The 26,855-nt window shown below is 42.4% G+C and overlaps 1 protein-coding gene across 2 annotated transcripts in view; it reads left to right on the top strand.

Moving 5' to 3' along the window:
• Positions 1-26,855, top strand: part of SLC9A7 (solute carrier family 9, subfamily A (NHE7, cation proton antiporter 7), member 7) — a 218,441-nt gene that overhangs the window by 149,946 nt on the left and 41,640 nt on the right. The window contains exons 6-11 of one of the 2 annotated variants that reach the window (XM_006864239.1): positions 16,062-16,167; positions 16,543-16,672; positions 19,667-19,781; positions 21,163-21,251; positions 21,346-21,459; positions 24,035-24,146. In XM_006864239.1, the coding sequence (XP_006864301.1) occupies positions 16,062-16,167; positions 16,543-16,672; positions 19,667-19,781; positions 21,163-21,251; positions 21,346-21,459; positions 24,035-24,146 (666 nt within the window). Of the gene's footprint in view, positions 1-16,061; positions 16,168-16,542; positions 16,685-19,666; positions 19,782-21,162; positions 21,252-21,345; positions 21,460-24,034; positions 24,147-26,855 lie in introns of both variants that reach the window. The other variant, XM_006864238.1, reaches the window with a different exon arrangement.

Genomic DNA, 26,855 nt, shown 5'->3' on the forward strand with positions numbered 1-26,855 from the left:
ATTCATAACGACCTGTATAGGGTATCCACAGAGCGACTGGTGGGTCTGAACTGCCGACCTTGCCATTAGCAGTCCAGTGCTTATCCTGCAGCACCACATTCTTTACTTACCCTCAATAAAATGAATTAATTTTGTTTTTTAAAGGAAGGCATGAATGGGGGACTGTAGCTTTCAAATCTCCCTCAATCCCTAAGAAAAAGAAAGCAAAGACAAAAATAAAAACAGAGACAAAACTAGCTGATGGTACATATGAAGGGGCTTCAAAAAGCTTGTGGAAAAGTGGAATGAAAAGATAATGGAATTTTCCCACTAACATTTTGAAGCTTCCTTGAATCCCCAAAATATAAACTGATGGGGTTAAACCACCAGCTGCTGTGAGATGTAGGTACAGGAATAGCAAACAGCTGTGCAGGAGAAAGCCGAGAGGAGAAAATGGGAACTGGTGGTCATTTTGATTAGCAGGAACCCAGAGGTTTCCCATAAGTATTACCACTCCAAAGGAAGCATCCCCATTGGGAGTAAAGAACTTTGTGGGCGTGTCTGATAGCTACAGTTAAAACTGGGAGGGAACTTTGCAGAAGCCAATGTGGGTGAGTGCAGGGAGGCTGGGGGAAGTTAGAGGCTACTGGAGTGACTCTGGCTTTCAGGACTCTCAGAAATCCTCAGTGAAGATCCCTTTGGCACAGGGCTTCCAACCAGCTCTTTCCGGTTTGACCTCCTGCTGAGAATTTGCATTTGCACTCCAGGTACTTGTATGCTTTATCAGAATCTACAGTTTAACAGGTATCCAGGTGATTCTTTTTATAACTTATGCATAAATAAGAATCACCTGAGGATCTTGTTAAACTGTAAGTTCTGATTCAGTATATTTGGGGTGGAAATGCAAATTCTCAAAGGATTAGAACTAGAACGAACCTTTTGGAAGCCCAGTTTTGGAAGGACAGAACCATTCCCTACAGATGAACTGCTGTGATTATGAACCCAACTGACAGGCATTGAGGAAGAAGAAAGTTCAGATGCCAATGGAGGAGGGGACCAGAGGAAGTGGATTTCAGAAAGTCCTGGATAGGTGGCTATATGGAAAGACCATATTTATAATGGAGTCCTGGTGTGACGCTGTAGGATAAGCATTAGACTGTAAGGTCGGTTTGAACCGCAAGGCTGGTGTTTCAAACCCACCAGTTGCTCCTCAGAAACCCTATGCAGTCTTGCTACAAGCCAGAACAGACTCCATGGCACTAACAGCCACATATTTATAATACTTCAATGTAAAGCCAGAAGGGGGAGCCCTACCGCCATGAAACTAGGAATGCTGTTCTGGGTTCACACTCCTACCCATCTCACTTCACTATGAGCAGCAGAAATGGGTTGAAGCTGAGCTCTATTATGCAAACATATTGTAAGAAACAACAGGAATAACCCCTCTAAATAATAAATCTACCCTGGTGTGGCACTGTAGGGTAAGTACTGGATTGGTAACCGCAAGGTCGGCAGTTTAAACCCACCAGCCACTCAGAGACCCTATATACAGGGTGGCTTTGAGTCAGAACTGACTCAACTGCATACTACAATAACAACAACAGATAATTAAGTCATACCAGAAAAATAGGCCCTGAGAGCAGATAAAGCTTGGATTACAAGCTGGACTTTACTGCAAAGTCAGTGGATTGAATCTACCAGTCGCTCCATGGGAGAAAGATGAGGCGTTTTGCTCCTGTAAAGATTTGTTGTTAGGTGCCATTGAGTTGATTCTGACTCATACTGATCTTATGAACAACAGAACAAAACACCGCCCAGTCCTGTGCCATCCTTACCACCATCATTAAGCTTGAGTCCATTGCTGCTGCCACTATGCTGTTCCATCTCATTGGGGGTCTACCTTTTTTTTTGCTGACCTCCCACTTTACCTAGCATGATGTCCTTCTCCAGGTTCTGCTCCCTCCTGACAATATGAAAGATGAAGTCTTAGCATCCTGCCTTCCCAGGAGCATTCTGGTTGTACTTCTTCCAGCACAGATTTGGTTTGTTCTTCTAGCAGTCCATGGTACTTTTAATATTCTTCCTGTGAGAAACGTGGTCGGTATCCCGGACATTACCCTCAGCCCCTCTTAGGTTTAGGTCACCAAAGGGTTATCACAAGTATTTACCGGCAAATGCTCAAAGAATCCAATCCATACTCGTTTGAGAGAGTACCTGTTTATTCGATTTTGCAAAATCAGGTGCCTGACCCAGTAGACTTGGGCAGACGGAACCACGTGGCCATTTGACAAAGAGTTTTATTAGCCTAACTCAGAAAAAGCCCCTCCTCCAATTCCCCTTTACTGGGTGTTTTGGAGTTTACAATCTTTTGCATCCCCCATGAACTTCCCCTACTTCTTTGATGGCTGTATTCTAATTTTAAAAGAGTCTAACAGGTCAAACTAGTCCCTTCCTCTTTTCAGAGTTTCCTTTTGTCATGCCAACTTGATGCTACACCCAAGATTTCCTTGATTCTGAAGATGGACCACCTACAGCTATTTCTCACAAATTCTCCCCTTTTCTCTTTACACACACTGATCCATCTTCATTTATACTTCTCAAATCTATCTAGCATCTGTTGGCTCTTTTCTTCATAAAGTGTTATCATCACTGGATGTCTCAAAAAGTACAGCAGGGCATGATACAGTATCTAATAGCTGTTAAAATTTCAACTAGTGATCTGAGAAAAATGACAATTGAGGCAGCTATATCTTTCCACTTCTTAACCCACCTCTCTAACCAGTCGGAGAAAGGATCACTAAGTCCAGTGTTTTTAGCCAATTCATTAGCTTAAGTGCTTCTTGCAAGGCCTTTTTGATAGTTCCATCAGGAGCTGTGTTGTCAGGGTTAAAGATGCCACACTTAACTCCCAATATTATACATACACCCCCCTTTTTGACTAGTATCATGTCTAGGGCCCTTCTGTTTTCCCAAGCCATCTGGCTGGTGACATCTAACAGGCTAACTATCCCTCTTAAGGCATCTGTGGTATAATCTATGAACCTCTGTTTGCTATAATAGCTCTTGAACCCTGTGGTTATCTGATTAACAGCTCCCTTAGGGACTCCAATGGAATGCACATGTTTATGTGACTCAAGACATCCAGAGAAAAATCTCCGGGCTTGAGATTTTGCATGATTTCTCGTGGAACACTAGGGTGAAGGGAATTGCTAGCGGGACCAACGTACACATCTCAGCCCAATTGCATGGCAGCAAATCTCGGACATTCCCTTTTCCACAATACCTCCGGACATTTGTCTGGGGTATTTTGAGAGCCAAATGGTTGGCTCCAGAGACATTCTGGACATGGGTGCGAGTTATCAATTCTCCTACAGGCATTGTGAACTCTGCTTCCTGCCTTGAAAGACAAGAAGAGTGATTCATCATCCCTATGGAGAACAAAGGCATTGTCTTTGACAAGCCCTTACAAGTTTCATTTCCCCAAGCATCCATGTCTTGGTACAAAGTCAATATGCAGTACATGTCGAAATCCCAGCCAAGGGAAAAGGGAATTACCTGCGCCTGTGGTTTCTCAGCTATGCAAACATACCAATGACTTTTATTGAGAGCTTGCACTGAATATTTAACCCATTCTACCCAAGCGTTCACACTCCTATATTCTGTTTCTACTTCTAATGTCTGTCTTTGGTCTTTTATCTCAATCACTTCTACCCTTTTAGGGTCATTCCTCAAGGAATTGACGAATTAGAACACCAGTCAACTCACAGTGTCCTGTCTAAGGATGTGGGCACACATCTAATTTGATAGTTACATCTACTATCAACCTGACTGATTGGTTGTAGGCAAAAACCCTTTGCATCTCCCTCATGGTAATAATACATTTTAGCAATATTAGCTTTCAAAACCACCCCATTTGGCAGAGGTTATAACAAGGCAGCCTCTCAGACTCTTTTCATGGTCACTTTGAGAGGCTCGCTGGGCGAGGGATGTGCTTCCCACCAGTAACCCCCTTTCCCTTGCAGAGAACCCCCCTTCACCGGTCCCTTTACTTGAGTATAGTGAGTCCACCCCTTTTCCACAGTCCGGACGACCATCTCAGTGGTCAGCAGCAGTTGATAAGGGCCCTCCCAGTTCGGCTGGAGTCTGTCCTCTTTCCAGGTCTTGATCAACACCTAGTCTCCGGGTTGGAAGTGATAAATGGTAAACTCAAGGGGAGGGGTTTGGGCCAAGAGTCCTTTTAACCTGAGGGTTGACAAAGCAGAGGAAAGGGCTAGCATGTAGCTTCTCAGGAATTGATCTTTTGTTTCCATGGTGGGTAGGTCCATGGCCCTGCCCAGGTACAGGGAGCGCATACAATATTTCATAAGGGGACAATCCTAGATCCCTCCTTGGGGCCATCCTGAATCTGAGGAGAGCTATAGAAAGGCATTTAGTCCATGGCAATTTAGTTGCTAATACGAATTTTGTAACTTGCTGTTTAGGAGTTCTGATTATTGAGCCATGGAGGCTAGGTCAAATGGGTATTGTCTGCAAGTTTGGGCATTCTTGTGCATCTCCCCTCACTTCATATCAGCTGGATGCTTCACTCTCAGCTCTAGCCCTCTGTGGCTATGTCCTTGTCCATGGGTTCAAGTGTCCTCAGGTCTCACCACACTTTGGAACAACCAGCCCTTCCTCTTCTAGCTCTCATCTCCAGGTCAACGGGAGTCAGTGGACTGTGGTTGAACTCAGCCCATTTCTTCATTGCTACCTTTTCACATCTTCCACTCACCAGTAGACCAATGTGGTTGCCAGCAAGCTTCCATGCTTGTTTGCGTGCTTCCTTTGAGTTTCAGTCTTAGAGGGGAGTTTGTCTTGAAGGAACCTGATTGCTTGCCTTGATGTCTTCCTGGCAAACCGTATGCTTATTCTTGTAGTAGCCAGTCATGCTGACATTTTTGTTTTGAGTTTTTCCTGATGATTTTTCTTTAAAGATGTATTTTCTGTCATTCTAGCTGTTCCAGGCTGGTCTGCTTGTTCTTTCTAGTGGGAATGTCCCACCTCATAAGATTCTGGATGGGACTCAGGATTCTACCTAAGGTCCCATACTCTGTAAAGGCTTTGAAAGAGGCCTATTTCACTGGGCAAATTGTAGAATCCCTTTTAGGTATTCCAATCAGTTATGGGCTGAAGACTGGCTTATAGGTTTTCTGTAATCATGTTTCCCAACATACTTTTCTATCCCACTCAAGTGCCTATTTTACAATAATAGGCAAACTAATATACATAAGACAGTTAAGAGTTTTAATATTATTTTCCCTCTTGAAGCTATACCTAGATCCCTGTATCCCAGAGCCCTGTTGTTCCAAGGTTGAGCATGCATCACTATTTACCTCTGTCCCACTTAGGCCATGCAAATCTGTCTCAGTGTCTCCCTATCTATCTTGTTTTTCTGCCTCCTCCCCCTTCTTGTATTGCCCTGCCCAACACCCAAACGAAACCCCCCACCCCAACGCCATTGTTGTGGTTACCTTATAGTCTATTAATTCTTCCCTCCATTTAAGACAGTCTATTTTATCCTATAATCTACCTGACCTTCTCACCACCTGGATCTCTGTTCCTCTGTGTTTACCTTCTTTCACATTTTAATTGTTTTGATCATAGACTGACCTCCCAGATTCTCTGTTATTATAATTTTATTCTGTTCTTGACTCTTCCATTTGTCGATTGTGTTCAGGGTGATGCTGCCATGTACATCATTCTCTAGTTGTTGCCTGTTGGTTCTCAGTGCACAGAACTTCCTTTAGGATGTTTTTCATAGCAGGGTTGGCTTTGGCAAAATCCCTTAGCTTCTGATTATCCTGGAATATTTTGATTATACCATCATTTTGATTGACAGCTTTGCTGGGTAGAGGATTCTTGGTCGGCAGTTTTTTTCTTTCAGGGTTTTATATATGTCTCCCCATTGCCTTCTTGCCTGCATGGTTTCTGTTGAGAGATCCGAGCTTAATCTGATTTGCTTGCCTTTGTATGTTACACTTCTCTTTTCCCTAACTGCTTTCAGGAGTCTGTCCTTATCTTTGAATTTGGAGAGCTTGATTATTATATGTCTTGGTGATTGTCTTTTAGGGTCTATCCTTCCTGGGGTTCGTTGAGGTTTTTGAATGCTTTTCTTTTCACTTTTCAGGATGTTAGCAAAATGTTCTTCCAGAAGCTCTTCAACTATCTCCTCTGTAGACTTGTGTGATTCTTCCTGTTCCAGAATGCTGATAATTATTAAGTTATTCCTCTTCATGTTGTCCAACATGAATCTTAGGCCTTCTTCAGATTTTTTTATCTTTTTTTGCGTTTGCTCTTCTCTCTTAATAGTGTTGAGAGCTTTATCTTCTACCTCACTAGTTCTGGCTTCTATCCCTTCAATTCTACTTCTTTGCCCTTTCAGTGTATTGTCCATTTCTGATATTCTATTATTAATCATTTGGACCTCTTTCTGTAGGTTTTGAATTGTTTCCAGTGCTCTATCTATTTTATGTGATTGTTCTTGTAGTGTTTTCCTGACTTCTTCCTTATTTTTCTCAACTCCATTGTATAGTGTTTTGATACATTGTATAATCATTTTTCTGAATTCCTTCTCAGGTATTTCCAAAGCCTGCCCATCTTCCAGCTTATTTGCCTTAGGCACTTTATCTCGTTTCTGGACATGTGCTGATATGGTCATCTGTTTCTGTTTTGGGGACATATTCAGGAGTTATCTGTGGCCTTAATACTAGATGGGTGTGTATTTTGGTATTTTTTATGCTTTCTGATTGCCACCAGGTAGATGTGATCAGGAGATGGGCTTTCCTTTTCACTCTTCTTCCTGAGAAATTTCAAGATACCACTGTTGGTCATTGTAATGTAACTCAGGATTTAATTTTTGGCCTGTTTCCTTTTTAGTCTGCCTGTCCTGCTCCACAATCCCCAGGCCTTTTTCCTAGTGATAAACAGTTCAGGGTCACTTGTGGCCGTTTGGTTTTAAGTGGCAACTGTCCCTTTAAATTTTAAGGAGATCTGTGTGCGTGCATAGTAGAACCCTCTGGGTGTGGGTATGGGGTATTCACTCGCTCAGGCAACCCTTCTAGTTACCGGAATGGAGATGTCAGACACCAAAATAAAAAAGAATGTCTACACCTTTATCTCTGTGGTTCTGTCAGGCGTCCTTGGCTACTCTGATCCTTCCCCTACTTGGTGTCACCCAAGATGGCTGCTCTAGGAGCAGATGAACATCTTGAATTAGAAAGCAATGTATTTTTTGTTTCTGCTACAAATTTCTCTAGTTATAAACCTTCCAACCTTCTAAATATTCTTTTATATGTGGTTCAGAGTTCTGGCACCATCCCCTGAGCCTGCTTGGTCTGGTTTCACTGCACTTCCACCCGATCTGCCATCTTGTTTGTTCCCTCCGCACACCCATGTTCTTTTTTTTTTTTTTTTTTTTAATGTTTTATTGTGAATTATGTGATAGTTTACATAGGAGAACATTAGTTTTACATTCATCCTATCGTATATAGTTTCATTGCCATGGTTACAATCCCTTCCATGTATCATCAACCAACTAAAGGGTCACCCATAGGTCCTTAACATAGCATCACACATAGCCTGTGGACCTCAATAACTTCCTTTATGCAGTATGGACAATAATTCTCTCTTCTTAGGTTTGCTTATCATTTCTCCCCCATCTGGGAGGACCTACTGCCCATCCTCAGTCTAAGTGGCCCCAGTTTTAATTAATTCATCTTGCTCCATTGGAGTGAACTGGGGTCTTATTGTCACCTTCAGAACACTGGGTATTAAACTGAGGAGTCAAGTCTCCCCCTCTAAAGAGACCTGCTTAGCCGCTTCATCTGCAAGCTGGTTACTAACAGCTTCCATATGCTGTCCCTTCTGGTGATCGCTGACATGGACTACTGCTATTTCCAAGGGGAGTAAGAGGCTATCTAGAACTTGCCTAACCAGATTTCCATGAACTAATTCTTTTCATTTGCTATTCATAAGCCCCCTCTCCCTCCACATCTTTCCAAATATATGGACGACACCCCAAGAGTACTTTGAATCCTAGTAGATAATGCCTTCCCGTCCCTCGAGAAGTTTTAAGGCTTGATCCAGAGCATAGAGTTCACAGGTTTGTGCTGACTAGTTACTAGGCAATCTCCCCTTTTCACAGATGGACTGTTTCACCCCATTTACCATCACATAACCATTATGGTTTTTTTTCCTTCAATCACCCGGGAAGATCCATCTATGAACAGTTTTTCTCCCTCGTGCAGAGGGATTTCCCTTAGGTCTTCTCTGACCTTAGTCTGGTATTCTATAATATCTAGGCAGCTATGCTCAAGGGTCTCTGGGTTTCCTTCCCCTTCCATAGAAAGTTAGCCGGGTTTAAGCAAGTCTCTGTGGTCAAGACCAGGTCATCCCTTTCAAGTAGTATTGCCTCATACTTTAAGATTCAGGAATCTGTCAACCACCTCCCTGCCCTTTGGTTTAATATGTTCCTAACCTGTCATGGGGTACTCATGATTAGGGATCCCCTAAAGGTCAACTTCCACATCTCTTCCACCAACAAGGCAGTAGCTGCTACCACCTGGACACATTACGGCCATCCTCTCGAAACAGAATCCAACAGTTTGGATTCTTTCCCCCCTTTATCTGGGTGAGGACCCAAGAGCCACTCCTTGATCCACTGTAGCAAACAGGTAAAATGGCTTCTCTAAGGAAGGTTGTGCCAGGACTGGGACTGTAACCAGCGCATATTTTAAGTCTTCTACCACCTGAATCTCTGGGGGGGATCAGGCTCCTCTTCTAAAAGCTTGAGATATAAAATTTTCATTCTTTGGGCATAGGAGTCAATCCACAGCCGACAATAACTGATCAGTCCCAACAACTTCCTGAGTTCCCTCTTTGTCTTAGGTAGGGACAAGCTCACTATCCCTGCAGTTCGCTCTGGGTTAATTCTCCACTTCCCTTCACTGATCAAGTGTCCTAGGTATTTTACCTCTTTTACTACAACCTGTAGCTTACTTCTAGAGACTCGTAACCCTTTTTTTGCCAGAAAATTGAGTAAACTAATAGTATAGTTTCCTACACCTGGCTCTTGTTTTCCCCAGAGATTAATAAATCATCCACATATTGTAATAACTGGGTCTCTACCTGTGGTGGAAACTCCTCTAAGACTTTTTCTAGGACTTGACTGAATAAATTGGAAGCCTCGGTAAAGCCTTGAGGTAACATTTTCCAGCGATACTGATTTTTTTCTTCCAGTCTGGGGGTTTTCCCACTCAAAGGCAAAGAGATCTCTACTCTCGGGATCCAGGGGGCATGCCCAGAATGCATCCTTCAAGTCTACCACACTAAACTATCTATGTTCATAGGGGATCTTACTGAGGAGGGTATAATGGTTGGGAACCACTGGATGACAGGTTTGTACAACTTGATTTATGGCGCTCAGGTCCTGCACCAGCCTATACATCTGACAATTTTCTTAACCAGGAGAATTGGACTGTTATAGGGGGACATACAAGGTTCTAGGAGACCATCTCTCACTAGACCCTCTATTACTGGCTGCAGGCCCTTTCTTCTATGGGGATAGTTTTTTTAGTTCCATCCTTGTGGGTGAAATCTCCAGCCCACCCCTGTTACCTTCCTTGAACCATACCCGTGAATCAATCTTTCCTTCCTCTTCTTCAGTCAGAAGTCTCATTTTTAACCTTCACTTGCCCCTGCTCCACCCCCAGCCCTAACCTCTTACAATTAGGTCCTGTCCTAAAAGATTTACCCCAGCTTCTGGGGCATAGAGAAGCCTCTCTTCTACTTGATCGGGCCCTCTTCTAAGTAACATTTTCTGAAATATAGGAACCTGAAAGCCTTCACCCTTAACTCCCTGCACTGTTCATTTATCCATTGATAATTTGGTGCCTCTTGGTTGGCAGGTCAGGGAAGATCAGGCGGCCCCAGTGTCAATCAGGAAAGTCATCTCTTCCTCTTCGGATCCCACCTTCAGATTTATCAAGGGTTCCTGGTGGGGCCCAGCCATAAGGAACCCCTGACCCCCCTGTTGTTGTTGTTATGTGCCGTGGAGTCGGTTCCGACCCATAGCGACCCTGTACAGGGTTTCCGAGGCTGTAAATCTTTACGGGAGCAGAAAGCTTCATCTTTCTCCCACGCAACAGCTGGTAGTTTCGAACTGCTGACCTTGAGGTTTGTAGCCCGATTCATAACCACTACGCTACCAGAGCTCCTCTGACACCTCCCCCATTGTTGTTGAGTGCCATTGAGTCAGTTCCGACCCATAGCGACCCTGTACATGGTTTCCGAGGCTGTAAATCTTTATGAGAGCAGAAAGCCTCATCTTTCTCCCACGGAGCGGCTGGTAGTTTTGAACTGCTGACCTTGCGGTTCGCAGCCCGATTCGTAACCACTACACTAACTCATGAGTGGAATCAGTTTTTCCTCCCTTTTTATCTCTGGACATTCTCTTTTGAAATGGCCTGTCTTCCCACCCTTATAACATCCGCTGGTGGGCTTGGGGACCTGGCCTAGTCCTCTTCTCCCCTTCCTCTGAGGAGGTTTAACAGTGTAATCATTGCCCCATTTCCCTCAAGAAGTGGGGTCTTGTTCTAGCCTCTTAGTTACTATTTTGTTCACAGTAGATACCATGATTCTGGCTTTCTGCCTCTGTTTTTCCTCCTCTCTCCTTACAAAAACTTTCTGAGCTTCTCTTAACAGTTCATAAATGGGTTTCTCACTCCATCCCTCCATCTTTTGTAATTTCTTAGGGATGTCGGGCTAGCTTTTTGTTACAAAGCTGACTTTTAAGAGCCCTTGTCCTATTTGACTCTCAGGATCCAACCCAGAATACTTTCTCAGCTGATCCCAAAGTGTCTGGAGGAAAGCCAATGGGGTTTCCTCCCTTTCTTGTTGGGCCTCAAAAGCCTTGGCCACATTCTGGGATCTGGGGACTGATTCCCTTATTCCTTTAATAATTAATCCTCTAAGTTCCTGCATCTGGCGTCTGTCCTCAGGGTCATTGTTGTCCCATCCTGGGTCAACGTTAGGGAATTTCTGTTCGGGAGGGGGGGGCATCTTGCCCCCAGGAGGGTGCTCCCTCTCCCAAACTGCCATAGCCGCTCTTCTAATCATTCCCCTTCCTTCCCCTGTAAACAAGATGGTAATAATGGACATCATTTCCCCCCAAGTATAATAACTTGGCCCTAGAAATTGATCCAACTGTTCCGCCAGACCAAAGGGGTCTTTAAGGAGGACTAACATTTCCTTTTTGAATTTTCTGACTTCAGTACTGATGAGAGGCGCATTGAACCAATCCAATTTCCCCTTGGCCCACGGGGACTTCCCGAAAGGAGAACATCTGTTGTTTGAAGTTCAGGGGAAACTGCTGAAGATCCCTTTTGCATTGCTTTAACTCCCTTCTCAAACCTGGGTATTGGGGAGCAGTTGGCTCAGTTGGCTCATTATTCTTGGTCTTGGTTTCCTCGCCATCTCTAGTTCCTATCTCTTTCTGTCCTGCAGCATAATGGGTGGAACTCTGGTAGTGTAGTGGTTACGAATTGGGCTGCTAATCTCATGGTCAGCAGTTCGAAACTACCAGCTGTTCCACCGGAGAAAGGTGAGGCTTTCTGCTCCCATTAAGATTTACAGCCTCGGAAACCTTGTACAGGGTTGCTATGAGTTGGAACTGACTCCATGGCACTTACCAGCAACAACAGACAAGACAGAGGTTCCCATGATTTTGACTGAGGCTGCCCCTTGTCTTCTTTAAGGGGGAACATCTTTTGAACTGACTCCGCTCCCCCTACTAATCAACAAAGAGCATAGGCTATCTCCTCCTGAGAAGGCCGAGTTCTATCATTTACATGAAGGACTAGGGCCTGGCAGACCCAGTCCTCATTGGAACCAAATTGAGGCCAGAACACAGGTGGTGAATGGATTGGTTCTCTTGGCCAAATAAAACAACTATATTTAATCATCTTTTGTTTATCTTTTTCCCTGGTTCGGGGATTGTCTCCCCAAGCCCTCAACATTCTCCCCAAAGGACTGCCAGGAAGAATGTCTGTGGGAGCCTTTTCTGATCTCCCTTCTTCCTTAGGCCTAGCATTCTCGTTTCCCATTTTCTGCTGGTCTTGGTGTCTGAGTTTCCCTGTATGCGCAAACCTGGAGGTTTCTTGCACACACACCCCGAGATTTCGCTTTGCCCGTCTCCGACTGGATAGGGGCTCTGCACTCACCTCGCATCCAATATGCGTCTCAATCACATGATACCCCCGAAAATGCCTGACCACCAAAGCAATACTTACAGCCCAATCTTTCCCGCCTTGGGCCGTACACAGATTGCCTGGTCGCCGTGGTTAATCTCTTTTCAGTCCTTCACAGCTCTTTCGCTAATTTTGATCACCTTTTAACAATCTTGGGTCTTTTTCTGGCTCTCACTGGGAGGGATCACCCCTGTGGAGTAGGCCACCAAAACCAAGGTGGGATGCATCTCCTTTTCCACCAGGGCTGCTGCTCCAAGTGGGCAGAAAATCCCTTACGAGCTCCCAAATTTGTGAGAAACGTGGTCTGTACCCCAGACACTACCCTTGGCGCCTCTTAGGTTTACGTCTCCGAAGGGTTATCACAAGTATTTACTGACAAACGGTCAAAGAATCCAATCCGCACTCGTTTTAGCAAGAGAGAGATGTTGTTGTTGTTGTTAAGTACCGTGGAGTCGGTTCCGACTCATAGTGACCCTGTACAGGGTTTCCGAGGCTGTAAATCTTTACGGGAGCAGAAAGCCTCATCTTTCTCCCGCGGAACAGCTGGTAGTTTCAAACTGCTGACCTTGCGGTTCACAGCCCAATTCGTAACCACTACGTTACCAGAGCAAGAGAGAAACAGGCCTGTTTATTCAATTTTGCAAAATCGGGTGCCTGGCCCAGTAGACTTGGGCAGATGTGCCACCTGGCCATTTGACAAATAGTTTTATTAGCTTAACTCGGAAAAAGCCCCTCCTCCGTTTCTCCTTTACTGGGTATTTTGGAGTTTACAATCTTTGGAATCCCTATTGCCTACTAGCTCCTACAGGGAGCATTCTCAGTCAAAGTTAAGTTTTATCCCCTCCCCATGAACTTCCCCTACTTCTTTGATGGGTCTATTCTTATTTTAAAAGAGTCTAGGCGGTCTAACTAATCCCTTCCTCTTCTCAGAGTTTCCTTTTGTCATGCCAACTTGCTCCACCCAACATTTCCTTGATTTTGAAGATGGACCACCAGACAGCTATTTTTCACTCTTCCCCAACACCATAACTCTAATGCATCAATTCTTGTATGTTCTTCCTTAGTCACTGTCCAGCTTTGACATGCATATGAGGACCAACTGACAGACAAGTGGTGGCATAAAGATTTCAGCCTTGGAAATCCTATACAGGGTCGCTATGAGTTGGAACCGACTCTGTGGCACACAACAGCCACCACCGTTCCAAAAGAAATTAAGAAAATAATAGAAATAGTGAAAGAACGGCATCCATCAGGATTGGTAAATTCAGAACTGAGAGACTAGGCAATAGGGTGTTATGAAAACAGAACTGACAAAGGAATGTCAGCTATAATGTTACGCATAAGTAAAAAAGACATTAAAATTTATTAAAGGGCAGAATCAAGCAGTAGTGTCAGAGAATGTATATTTGGGTGATCAAACTCTAATGAAATGCAAGGAAGTGATTACTGCAAAAGGCAGGTTAGTGTTACGTTTGAGCAAAGGAAGGGGTTTAAGATAGAGAATGGAAAAAAAAACAGGGAGGAAGGCTTCCAAAATGATTGGCAGAGTTTTATTTCTTGAATGGTTACAAGAGTGATTGGCTTATTGTAAAGGTAGAAGTTTTGTAACAAAAATAGGGGAGGAGTTAATCTTACAATCCAGAAACAAAGGACCCCAGGACCATGAAGGGAGAAGAGCCCAAGCGGAATGCAGGGCCTTATCCAGAGAAGCAGCAAGACGATGCCAGAGATGGGGACATGGAGAGAGGGAGCAGCTGAGGACTCTAGATTCATGGGAAGAAAGGGACTAAGAGATGGTGGCTAGGAGGCAGGCTTGCAGAATGTGCCCTTTGGTGGTTTAAATTATTATATATGCCTGAGTGTTTTGAAAAAAAATAAATAAAAAGAGCCTAAGTGAATAGAGAGAAATACTGTTAACTGATAGTCCATGGAGGGGATTGTAATCATTGTAATGAAACAAGGTGTGTGATTTGTTGAATGTAAAACTGATGATCTGCCCTGTAAATTTACACTCAATCCACGATAAAAACTTAACAACAAAATAAAACAAAACAACATTGTTTTACAGGTTTTAAAAATAAAAGTGATTGACCTATAATGATTCATTAGACTGTACATTTCTCTGATTTGATTTTCTAATTTGTTAGTAATGCTTTTGACTACAAATAACAGAAAATTCTGGGCTAATGCTAACTTAAAATAGGTGTTTACCTCAGGTAACAGTCCAAGGCTGGTGCCATGGCTCATACTACAATCAGATATCCAGGCACTTGGATTTTTACTGCATGACTCTTGGGTTTCATTCACATGCTAATATGCCATAAAGTCAAGATGACTGTGCCATATCTGCCATCTTCCAGGCAGAAAAAGGCAGCATTCACTGCAAGGGAGGATGGGAAAGTGAGTTTTTAGCTTTCAGTTTTTAAAATTTTTACACAATTGACAGTCAGATTGAGGAGGGGAGCTACTGGTATCCTGTGGACCGAGACCAGAGATACTGTACAACATCCTTTAGGACAGTCGCCCACAACAGAGAATTATGTAGATAATTACACTGCTTGTGTTGTGGTAGAGAAACTGTTCTCTAAGACAATGATTCTAAGTGTGGTCTGAGAACTCCTTGAAGCCTTTCAGGGGATCCAGAAGATCAAAATGATTTTAATAATGATACTAATAAGTTATCTTGCTTACTCTTGTACTCTCACAAGTGTATAGGGTTTTTTCCAGAGTCTGCAGAGCATATGATATTAAATATCTATTGATTATATGTAGAAACCTCTATGAGAACTCTCTGGCTTCCATTAAGCAGACATTAAAGAGATTTTAAAAATGTTTAACAATATCCCTCGTCTCAGAAGGCATTTTTGTTTTGGAAAATATGTTTATGTTACTTTTCATTTAAAATAGATTTGTTATTAATTTTTAATGAATTAATTAATATCTCATTTTTATTATTTTGTTTAATAATACATTGAAGATTAAAAGCTGTAATGTACAGACACTAAAGCTCTTTGAGTACCTTGGCAATTTTTAAGAGTTTGAAGGGGTTCTGAGATGAAAAAGTTTAAGGACTTCTGTTTTGTCTGAGAATCTAAAAAAATACAATATCAACAAGATCATAAGTGTAGATTTTTCTTGCTGCACAAACCTCTGTTAAAAGCAGCCTCTTCTGTGCCCTGAATCTGTGCTAAATTCTGGGAGTAAACAGTACTTAATAAAATAGAATTCCTTCCATCAAAGATATTTCAACCCACTGGCAGACCCAAATCACATTAATTATGTTTTTGTTTTGTCTTGTTTCTAAGTTCTCTAATATAATGCGATGATGGTATTATAGTTGTTCTCAAAGTGTGATGGGATTGCAATGGAAAGCATAGTCTTTTAGATATTAGAATCAAGATTCATATCAAACTGCATTCAGATTAGGAATATTGCTGTCTTAATTTCCACCATGAAGGAGCTCTGGTAGCGTAGTGGTTACGACTCGGGCTGCGAACCTCAAGGTCAGTGATTCGAAACTACCAGCCGCTCCGTGGGAGAAAGATGAGGCTTTTTACTCCCGTAAAGATTTATACCCTCGGAAACCCTGTACAGGGTCGCTATGGGTCGGAACCGACTCGATGGCACTTAACAACAACAACAACAATTTCCACCATAGACAGACAACTCACGTTTGACTCCCTTACTGCCTCCCAAACCACCCTGTCCCACCTAAGATGGGAATTGCTTCTGTAAATCTGTAAGTAATGGTTTAAGTTTGAGAACTGAAACTGATTTAATGCTTGTTGCAATTTTTAGTGACTGTACTGGCGATATTTAATGAATTGCATGCAGACGTGGACCTTTATGCACTTCTGTTTGGAGAAAGTGTCCTTAATGATGCTGTTGCCATTGTACTGTCCTCGTAAGTAACAATATTTCAGTCCTATTACACTGTCCTCATAAGTAACAGTATTTCTGCCCAGAATTTCCTGAATGCTTTGGGCTAAATGGAGAGACCTGTCTTAAAAGTGTTCACTATTGAATTGAGCTTTTTTTTTTTTTTTTTTCCCTAAAGGAGATTTATTAGCTGTGTTGATAAAGTTGTGTTGCTTTGCACACTCAGCAGTGATCAGAATGCTGACGCCAGTGTAACATTGTAGCTACAGATTCAATTAATGCATATACCAGGGATCATGGTTGTAGAGCATAGGAACCCGTGTTTGTAGGTTTTTACTAGGTACCTTGGTGTAAAGCCAAGGTAGTCTTTTTAACTCTCTTTTGTTTTTTTAAACCCCAGGTCTATTGTTGCCTACCAGCCAGCGGGACTGAACACTCATGCCTTTGATGCTGCTGCCTTTTTTAAGTCAGTTGGAATTTTTCTAGGTATATTTAGTGGCTCTTTTACCATGGGAGCTGTGACCGGTGTTGTGACTGCTCTAATATCCTTTTTGTTGTTTCTGCCTCTGCCTAGGTACATTTATATGGCATTACACTTTAAAAAAGAGAGTTCTTAGCTCTTCCTTTCAGATAATCTGAAATAGATTGTTCTACTGGGCTGTGTCCCTTTGGTGAAACATGAAGGTTGTTGGGTTCCTAGCTTGTTGAGTCTGAGAACAACTCTCTAGACCTTTGCTTTTTCTCTCTCTTTTGTGTGAACCAATTGGAGACGGAACCTCAAGGGAACATCAGATGTAAGGGAGTGTGATAGTTAAGGTTTTGTGTCAACTTGACTGGGCCAGGATTCTCACTGATTTGGAAGTTGAGATGGAGCTATCACCCATGATGTGATTTGATGCAATAAACCAATAAGAGGATTAATGGTGAGATGTTGTTAAGTGCCGTGGAGTCAGTTACAACTCATAGCGACCCTGTACAGGATTTCCGAGGCTGTAAATCTTTACGGGAGCAGAAAGCCTCATCTTTCTCCCACGGAACAGCTGGTACTTTTGAACTGCTGACCTTAAGGTTCGCAGCCCGATTCATAACCACTATACTACCAGAGCTCCTTAATGGTGAGATACACCCTTAATTTCACCACCAATCTGACCCAATTTACAGGAGATTTTCCAAGGGTGTGGCATTAACTACCTTTTATCTTACAAGACATAAAAGGAGAGAGACTTGAGCAGAAAAAGAGGGACGAAGGAGCTCTGGCAGCATAGTGGTTACGAGTTGGGCTGCTAACCTCCAGGTCAAGTTTGAAACTAGCAGCCATTCCATGGGAGAAAAATGAGGCTTTCTGCTCCTGTAAAGATTTACAGCCTCAGAAACCCTATATAGGGTCTCTATGAGTCCACAGCACACAACCACCACCACCACTACCACCAAGTTAGAATATGTCCTTTGGACCAAGGCTACTTGCCGCATCTTCCTCCAACTGAACTGTTGGTAGGTTTGACCACTCACCTTTTGATTAGCAGCCAAGAGCGTAACTGCTGTGCCATTAAGGCCCATTAAAGACACATAAACATGCTGTGATAATTAAGGTTTTGTGTGGACTTGGCTGGGCCTGGATTCTCAGTGATCTAGTTAAATGTAATCACTTCCCCCAGGATGGGATCAGTCCTGATCTAAAGTAAATATCCTCTGTGTTGTAAATCTTCACTTCTATGATGTTAATGATGCCAGATGCAAGTTACAGGATTAGCTTTTATCTTGAGTCAATCTCTTTTGAGATATGGAAGGAGGGAGAAGTAAGTGAGAGGAGAAAGAGGGGACCCTTGATCAGCAAGAAAGAATTGCCGGGAGTGGGAGTGGAATGTGTCCTGCCCTGTGAAGTTCCTTGATCCAGACAGAGGAAGATTGATGCAAAGACACAGAAACTCTAAAGAATGCTGGGTCTACAGATGCTGAAAGGAGACCAGGACCTTTCTCCAGAGCCTGTGTTCTGAATTCAGACCTCTAGCCTTCTAAACAGTGAGAGCATACATTTCTGCTTGTTGAAGTTATCCACTTGTGGCATTTCTGTTATAACAGCACTAGAAAGCACAGGGAATTGAAGGGAGCTGAGGAGAGGGTAGAGACCTGAGAATCAGGGACCATCTCAAGAAAGACTGTCAAGTACCGGGTCACAAGGTTGTTGCTGCTGCCTGCCCTCCAGGGCTATATGGTGTTAACATGTCCATAGCTAGCTGGGGAGATAAGTGGGAATTACAAAGTCAGCCTTCCTTAAGTCAAGGACTGTATAGTATTTGCTTTTTAAAAAGCATAAAAGACATGACAGACCACATATTGTGAAAAAAATGTTAGTGGACAACATTTATTTTTTCCACAAATGTCCCCCCACCCCAAACTTTTTAACGCTCCCTCATATGATCCCATTTCTATGAAACACCAAGAATAGGTAAGTCCTTAGAGACAGAAAGCAAGAGCACAATAGGAAGTGACTGAACAGGTATAGAGTTTCCTTTTGAGATGATGAAAATGTCTTGGAACTAGATACAGGTAGTGCTTGTGCAACGTTCTGAATGTACTTAATGCCACTAAACTTTGTACTTTAAAATGGTTGATTTATGTTATATAAATTTCACCTCAAAGAAAAGCATAAAAAGCCAAATACGAGTATGAACAGGGCGGCCACCCTGCCCTGAGTTCTTCATCATCATGTCTTCTTTCTTGGGTGTTTAGATCAGCAATGCCCAATAGAAATGTAATGCAGGCCACAAATGCTGCAAGCCACATCATTTCAGCATGTAATCAGTATAAAAATCATTAATGAGATTTTGTACATTCAATTTTTGCACAAAGCCTTTGAAATCTGGCATCTGTTTTATGCTAGCAGCACATCTCAGTTTGTACTAATCACATGTGAAGTGTTTAGTAATAGCCACAGTTGGCTAGTGGACACGAATTGGACAGTGAGTGCTATAGTGCCTTTTTTTTTTTTTATTGCTTTTTTTACAGAGGCCCTTTTGATACCCTTTTGAAACCACTCATGAGATGGTTCTACGCTGACCCCACATGGAATGGAATGGCAGTATTAAGAGGGGGAGGTCTGGTCCCCAAAGCATCTCAGAGCTGGCCATGGGTGTAGATTTCTTTCTTTCTTTCCCAGACATTCCTTCAATAAGCGCCTGCTGTGGACTCAGCCCCTGGTGGCCCACACACTCAGAGTCTCACAAGACTGTCTTTCCAGAGTTGCCCAAGGCATGCCTAGCACCACCAGCAAGAACCTGCCAATCAAACCTTGTGCCAAAATTGTACCTCTCAGAACACAGTCATTGCAAGGAGCTCAGAAAACCAGTTTCTAGCTTCTTTATAAAGCTGAATTTTCAATTTGTCAAAATTATGCTGCAATTTTAGGGCCCCAAAAGAAGAGTGGAAGGGAAAATGTAGCCCTTTAGGGATGGGGTCCAGCGCTAATAGAGTGTGTGGTTCTTGGTGACTCTGTGTCTTGTGCTTGGAGTTGCATTCCTTGACAGGGTGCTGACGTGACCAAGTTTACCAAGCTGCATTGCTTCCCCCTGCTGGAGACAGCACTCTTCTTCCTGATGTCCTGGAGCACATTTCTCTTGGCAGAAGCCTGTGGATTTACAGGTAGGTTTTTGCTGCCCTTCCCCTCACTGTAGCAGGGGCTATGGGAGCTTGACAGGAGGGGAGGGAATGATTCTTAAATAGCAGCTACATGGAGTTGATGAACCTGCTGTGCTCTAGGAGTGTTCATCCTGCCTTAATGAACAAGTTAGTTTCCCAAACTGACATGCTTTTCAAGGATAAAGTTTATTATTCCAAAGTCAGTTATGTGTTTGACCACTCATTGTAACTATAAGTAGATGTTTAGCTCAAAGGTTACTGCATCTATTAAAATCTTACATGTATCTTCCCCTAAATTATCTCATTGTTCCATCGCTGGTCTGTTTTATCATTGCTTTTAAATATCATGATTTGGGATCACAACCGTCCAATCCTATTGTGCATGGGATCGCCATGAGTTGGGGGCTGACTCAGTGGCAGCTACAACAACAACATGGTGCCAGTTTCAAATATTATTAGTATGGTTACTGTTGTGCTGTTAATTCCTGTTACTCAGATTCTTTCTTTAGAAAAATAGATTACTGGTTTTATCCATTAGAAAGCTCAGGCAGAAAATCTTTGCATAATCTAGATAGCTAGAAAGTACTTGTATCATCTTTTCAGAACACTACAACATATCTATATGCAACATTACAAAATACTCCATTCTTTGGTGGTGGTGGTGGTGGTGAAGGTGAAGTGCCGTCGAGTCAGTTCTGACTCATAGCAACGCTGTATAGGGTTTCCAAGGAGTGACTGGTAGGTTTGCATTGATGACCTTGCAGGTAGCATTCCAGTGCTTATCCTACAGTGCTACACTAAGACTCCACTCCTTTAAGAGTTGACCATGTTCTGTAAAAGTATTGGCAAAGTTCTATGTGTGTCAATTGTTTTGTACAACAAACTGGTTACTGTTAACCAGAAATCTAGATCAGTCAGGCTTGGATAAATGGAATAGTACTCTCAGCCCGTTCAGAAAGTGGTAATTTTTGTCTGAACCCCCAAACCAATCAAAAATATAAAGCACTGGTTTGAAATTTTAATTCATCCAAACAACAGAGAGAAATATGACAAAAGTATATGACAGATTCTCACAGTTTCTTTGAGAGGGATAAATATTAAATGCCAAATACAGATGGCAAATTTACTAGGAGTTTAGAGGAGGAATTAGAGTGCCCTAAAACTGAAACAAAGGGATTAGTTGGGAGACTTGGCTATGCTGGACAGTAGGATTGAGTGGCTCGGACAAGGAGTATTTTTCAAATGCAGATTTCAGTTATAGGAAACTTTCAGAATATTCAGGAAGTTAGATGTCCTGGGGTTTTCCTCCTTAAATTTGTTTCAGCAGGATTTTTTCCCCTGCCCCCCCTTTTCCCTATTGAATTTTATTTTTATCTCTTGACAGGTGTTGTAGCTGTTCTTTTCTGTGGAATCACACAAGCTCATTACACCTACAACAATCTGTCAGTGGAATCAAGAAGTCGAACCAAGCAGGTGAGAGAAAATCTTTAGTACTTCTAAGGTACCTGCTAACACAGGGAAGGTGGGATTACAGGGTTTACAGTTTCCTTTTCTCCTCTCTGTGCAGCTTTTTGAGGTGTTGCACTTCCTGGCAGAGAACTTCATCTTCTCCTACATGGGCTTGGCACTGTTTACTTTCCAGAAGCACGTTTTCAGCCCCATTTTCATCATTGGAGCTTTTGTATCCTTTTTTCATTGCAACGTTTGTTACAGGAAGAGGTGACCACTGCTGGGGAAGTTAGTGGTTTGAGTGGGTGACTGACCAGTGTGAGTTCATGATGTTTTTATGATGAGGGAAAATAAGACTTAAGAGAGGTTTCATAAACTTCAATGGAAAGAGCAAGCATTTATTCTAACATGATCCTTTCTGCATTTTCTGTGTCAGGTAGAAAGATGGTCATGACTTGTTGTTATGTGCCGTTGAATTGATTTTGACTCATAGTGACCCAGTATAGAGGTTTCTGAAGTTGTATAACTTTGCAGGAGCAGAGAGCCTCATTTTTCTCCCACAGAGCAGCTGGTGGCCTTGAACCATAGACCATAGACCTTGTGGTTGACAGTCCAGTATTTATCATGCAGAGCCACCTTGCTCCAGTGGTGTATGGCTGTTGTTGGTAAGTGCCGTTGAGTCAATTCTGACTCATATCAGCCCTGTGTAGGGTTTTCAAGGAACAGCTGGTGGGTTTGAACTGCTGACCCTGTGGTTCAAACCAACCTTGCAGTCCAGTGCATTATCCTACAGTGCCGCACCAGGCCTCCATGGTATATGGCAGGTGGTAGTTTAACTTTTAAAGTACCCTTTTTAACAAGTCAAAAAGGTAGCCACACGGTCAGTCTCCAGAGTTATATTTGAGACTTTATTGTTGTACGAATTCCAACTTCAGTGTCTCCAACTTGGATGACCAGAAATCTCTGTTTCTCGTAGTCTTGATTGGGTGCCCAGTGTGGGCAGTACTTCCTCACATTGCCCAAGAAAGCCTATGGGCACTGAGCATGCATAGACCTACATACTGCTGTTGAATATTGGTAGAAAATAGCCTTCTTGTCCAAAAAAAGAAAAGGAAGGGTTAGTAGCTTCCTATTGTATCCTTTTGCTATAATAAAACTGTGCTCATAAGTTTGAAAAGAAAAGAAAGAGATAAAATGGAAAAATACTTGGTTCCCTGATTTAGTCCCATTGTTTGTGCAGTTTTGGGAAGAGAGATCCTTTTGATTGACTTCTCTCAAGTAAAGGAAGAATATGGATGCCTAGAAATGAGTCAACAGACAGCTGCTAAGAGTTGTGCTCACTTGGCCTCTTAATGTTTTCATTAAAGTGAACTTGATCAAGCTGAGCCTTGATCTCAAGAGACGCAGGAGTCCCCAAGTGCGAACGACCATCAAAGCCAAGACCCTTAATGAATTCCTTTGCTTCTGATTTTAGGGGGTTCTCGTGCCTCCTCTAAACTCCTACTGATTTTTTGCCTTTTCGGAGGACTCAAGGGTATTCTTAGATCTTGGGAATGCTGACAAAACAGAAGTGTTTTTTTTCTCGTCTGAACCCTAATACAGTCTGAGATCCTTCTAGTTAGAATGCTAGATGCTTAAACTGATGGTTCCTTTCTTGGATGTACACCCTCAACAAACTAATTTGTTGCTTCAGGGTTTGTCATGAATTTCTTTAAGAAAGACCTTGCTTGTTGTTTTCATTTTTAGTTCTGACATGACATCCTGTGTGAGAGAAATTAAGATTTGCAGTCCTTGTTTACAGTGAGGGCTCTGTCTCAGAGGGTGAGTGTGGATGCCATGTAGTCTAAATCCCTAAGGCCTCTTGCCATTTACAGAACTTTTTCTTTGCTTCTGGGATGGAATGTGCTGTATAAAGCACCTACCTTTTTCTTTCTGTTACAACCAAACAAAAGGAAAGAAAAATAGTCAAGGCTTCACTCTAGAGGAGGCAGAAGATAGTTTTGTCTTCACATCTGTCTGAAACAGCTGCAGCTCCTACAGCTGGTGCTTTGCTTAAACGGAAACTCAATGTTCCTCTTGCTCCCACGGTGGTTTCCTTCTCTAACCAGCAGACTGTGGGTCTCTCTGCTGGACTCTGTTCTTATCTCAGCAAGTGACGGATGACCAGTTTCCCTGAATTCTTTGGTCTCCACAGTAGAGTTCATTCCTCTTCCACACTCACCCTTTTCCATTTCTTACATATACAAAAGACATTTTGGCTACTTAGGTAGAAAAGTTTGCCCAGATTGGTTCTCATGAATGATTTGAAAGAATCTTAGTGTTAGAATGTTTTGTTTCTCCCATCTCTTATTTGCAGGCTCTTCCTGGTCACAAGACTCCTTGATGTTTATTTTCCAGTGCAACTTACGAGCTCTTAATCAGCAAACTTTTTTGAATCAGTAGCTGGTATTTTTTGCTTGTTATGATTTTTCTTCGAATAGAGCCCAACATACTGTCAACTTCTCTCAACTTCCCACCCTGGGAATCAATTTTAGATAGATTGGGGACTTGGTCATTGTCAGATTGATTAAATCAAGAAGTTGCAAAATTAGTGTTTAATAGGCAAGATATTAAATCTGTGGGCTACAAGGTTGGGAAAGTTGGCCAATTTAACACTATTTGCTGAGATACTTCTTTAGAGCTTCTTTGTTCAACTCTTCTGATCATAATGAGTTGCCATCGCATCCTTCAAATTCTCTGCTTAGTCAGAGGCTGTGTGAAAGTCCTGCTGGAATGGTTTGGTCCTTAACGTCCCACCTGGTGGACAGGTTGCCATCTTCCTGGGCAGAGCTGCACATATCTACCCACTCTCCTTCTTCCTCAATTTGGGCAGAAGGCATAAGATTGGCTGGAATTTTCAACACATGATGATGTTTTCAGGTAAAAATAAAAGTATAAAAGTAAAGAAAATGAGTTTTATATAGCAGGTAGTATGCTTTAAAAATAATTGATAAGACTCTTGAAAGTCAGAAATTAAAGTTTCTTTTGTATCTATTGAACTGCTTTGTACACAGATGTACAAGTCCAACTGAGTTGATATAAATTTTGCAAACCATATCGCCAGATGTGAGCATTATCCCCTAAAATACTTGCATCTTCTTTCCATCTCTGCTTCCCAAGGGACTTGGAGATATAAAGTATTTAAAGTGGTGACTGTTTTCTAGTAGATGTCCATAGTTCCCAGAAGGCTCCAGACCTAAAATTAGAAAGAAAACAGCTCTTTAATGAGAAAGAGCAAGAACCGAGTGACTCATACCTCCCAGCTGCAGTATCCTCACTTGTGAAATAATGAAATTGGGCTGTAGTTGAGGTCCCTCCTAGTACTAACTTTCTTTGGAGCAGAAGACATAAACTACACTTAAATAAGCAAGCTGAATCAAAAGTCTGAATATAACAGCTGTGAAAGTTCTGCTTGATTTACACTTGATTTGCACCATCTCTCAGATGTTCACCATAAAGAGAGAGCAACTGGTCTAAATAGATATTGCGTTGCAGTGATGGTGGTGAGCATCAGACTTTATATAGATGAGACCAAGTTAGAGCATCTCTGCAGAACAGAGGTAGGAAATACTGGGGCCAAATGTGCCACTGTCATGTGTGTGGAAGGGAGTGAGTGGCTCAACAAATGGATAGAGGGATTAGCAGCCGCTTATATGGAGTCATACTGGAATCACATCAATGGACACGGCTCTGTAAAACGTTGCTTTATTTAGTACTAACTTGCAGTTGGTGTGTCACTGTGGGTTAATGTGCTGGACTGAATGGTCGGTTTGAACCACAAGGTCAGTGGTTCAAGCTCACCAGCTGTTCCTAGGAAACCCTACACAGGGTCACTATGAGTCGAAAATGACTCAATAGCACTTAATGACAACAAAAAGCTTGCAACTGACTATAAATATACAACCTGCCCTAATTAATCAGCTTTTCAAATTATTTCCTTTAATGTTAAAAAAGATTCCTTGAGCATCTTCTTTTTATAAGCTACAGTACTGAATTGTGGAGTATTCAAAGCTCCCTCAAGTAACTCATAGTCCACGGGTGTGGGGTGTGGGGTGTGGGGGTGTAAAAAGAGCTAACTATCTCCCAAGAAAGGATGGTGAATTGTACACAAGAGGCGTGAAATAAACATGGACAGGAAAAAGAGGTTCAGGGCCATCTTCACAAAGAGAATAGCCTTCAAACTGGGCTTAGAAGACCTGAATTTCAGGAGGCAGCAAGCTGAAAAAGCAGAGAAGCATTGTCAAGTATGACCTTTTTTAGAAAAAAATAACAGTTTGTGTTTTTGTTTCTTTAAAGTTTTTATTGTCAAAGTTTACAGGGCAGATCATCACTTTTACATTCAACAAGTCATATACTTTGTTTCATTACAATGGTTATAATCCCCTCCATGTACCATCAGTTAACAATATTTCTCTCTATTCATTTTAACTCTTTTTTTTTTTTTTAACACTCATGCATATATAATTATTTAAACCACCAAAGGGCACATTCTGCAAATCTGCCTCCTGGCTGCTATCTCTTAATCCGTTTCTTCCCATGACTATAGAGACTTCAGCTGCTCCCTCTCTCCATGACACCATCTCTGCCTTCATCTCTGGTGTCACTGCTTCTCTGGATAAGGTCCCGCGTTCTGCTTGTGCTCTTCTCCTTTGCTGGTCCTAGGGTCCTCTGTTTCTGAACTGTAAGATTAACTGCTCCCCCATTTTTGTTGCAAAACTTCTACCTTTACAATTGTGACAGTTTCCATTAGTCATGATAACAGTTACTCATTATTGAATCATAAGAATCTTATCCCCATCTCTTTTCACCAGACCCATCTAGATAAGATAAAAACTATTGAGTGGGGACTTGATCCCCCCACCCCCTACACACACTGTTAAACTAACCTTCCTCTTGAAAACTTGTAAGCCAGTCACTTTGTGCCTTTATACCCCCCACCCCTGCCCCATTTCAGGTAGCCAATGTCTAAGTTGCCCATCCTTATCAATCCTGTGTACAGAGGGATATGATTGATGAGTGATAGTTGATGTGAGGACTCCTTCCCTCTTGGTTGGTATAGGTCAAGAGCATCAAATTGTAGCAATTTACATTTGCTTCCTTTATCAAATTTCTTTATCTTCCTCATTTCGGGTTCTGATGATCAAGCCATCAAGGATGGTGTAGCAAATGGATACTTGCTACACATTTGGGCGTTCTTGGGCATCTCCCCTCACTTCATATCAACTGGACCCTTCACTCTTGGCTCTAGCCCTCTGTGGCTAGGTCAGTATTATTATTATTATTATTTTAATGTTTTATTGTGAATTGTGTGGTAGTTTACATGGGAGAACATTAGTTTTACATTCATTCTATTGTATATTGTTTCATTGCCATGGTTACAATCCCCTCCATGCATCATCAACCAACCAAAGGGTATACACTACAAGCCTGCACCCCGGTCTTCAGCACACAGTCTCTCTCCCTCTCTGGATCTGAAATTCCCAGCTGCTCCATCTCTCCACATCATCGTTTCTGCCTTTGTCTCTGGGTGGGGTCTCGCTCTCTGCTCTTACCCGTTGATGGTCCCAGGGACCTCCGCTCCTAGACTGA

Source organism: Chrysochloris asiatica, unplaced genomic scaffold (assembly GCF_000296735.1).
Source record: "Chrysochloris asiatica unplaced genomic scaffold, ChrAsi1.0 scaffold00062, whole genome shotgun sequence".
Lineage (NCBI taxonomy): Eukaryota > Metazoa > Chordata > Mammalia > Afrosoricida > Chrysochloridae > Chrysochloris > Chrysochloris asiatica.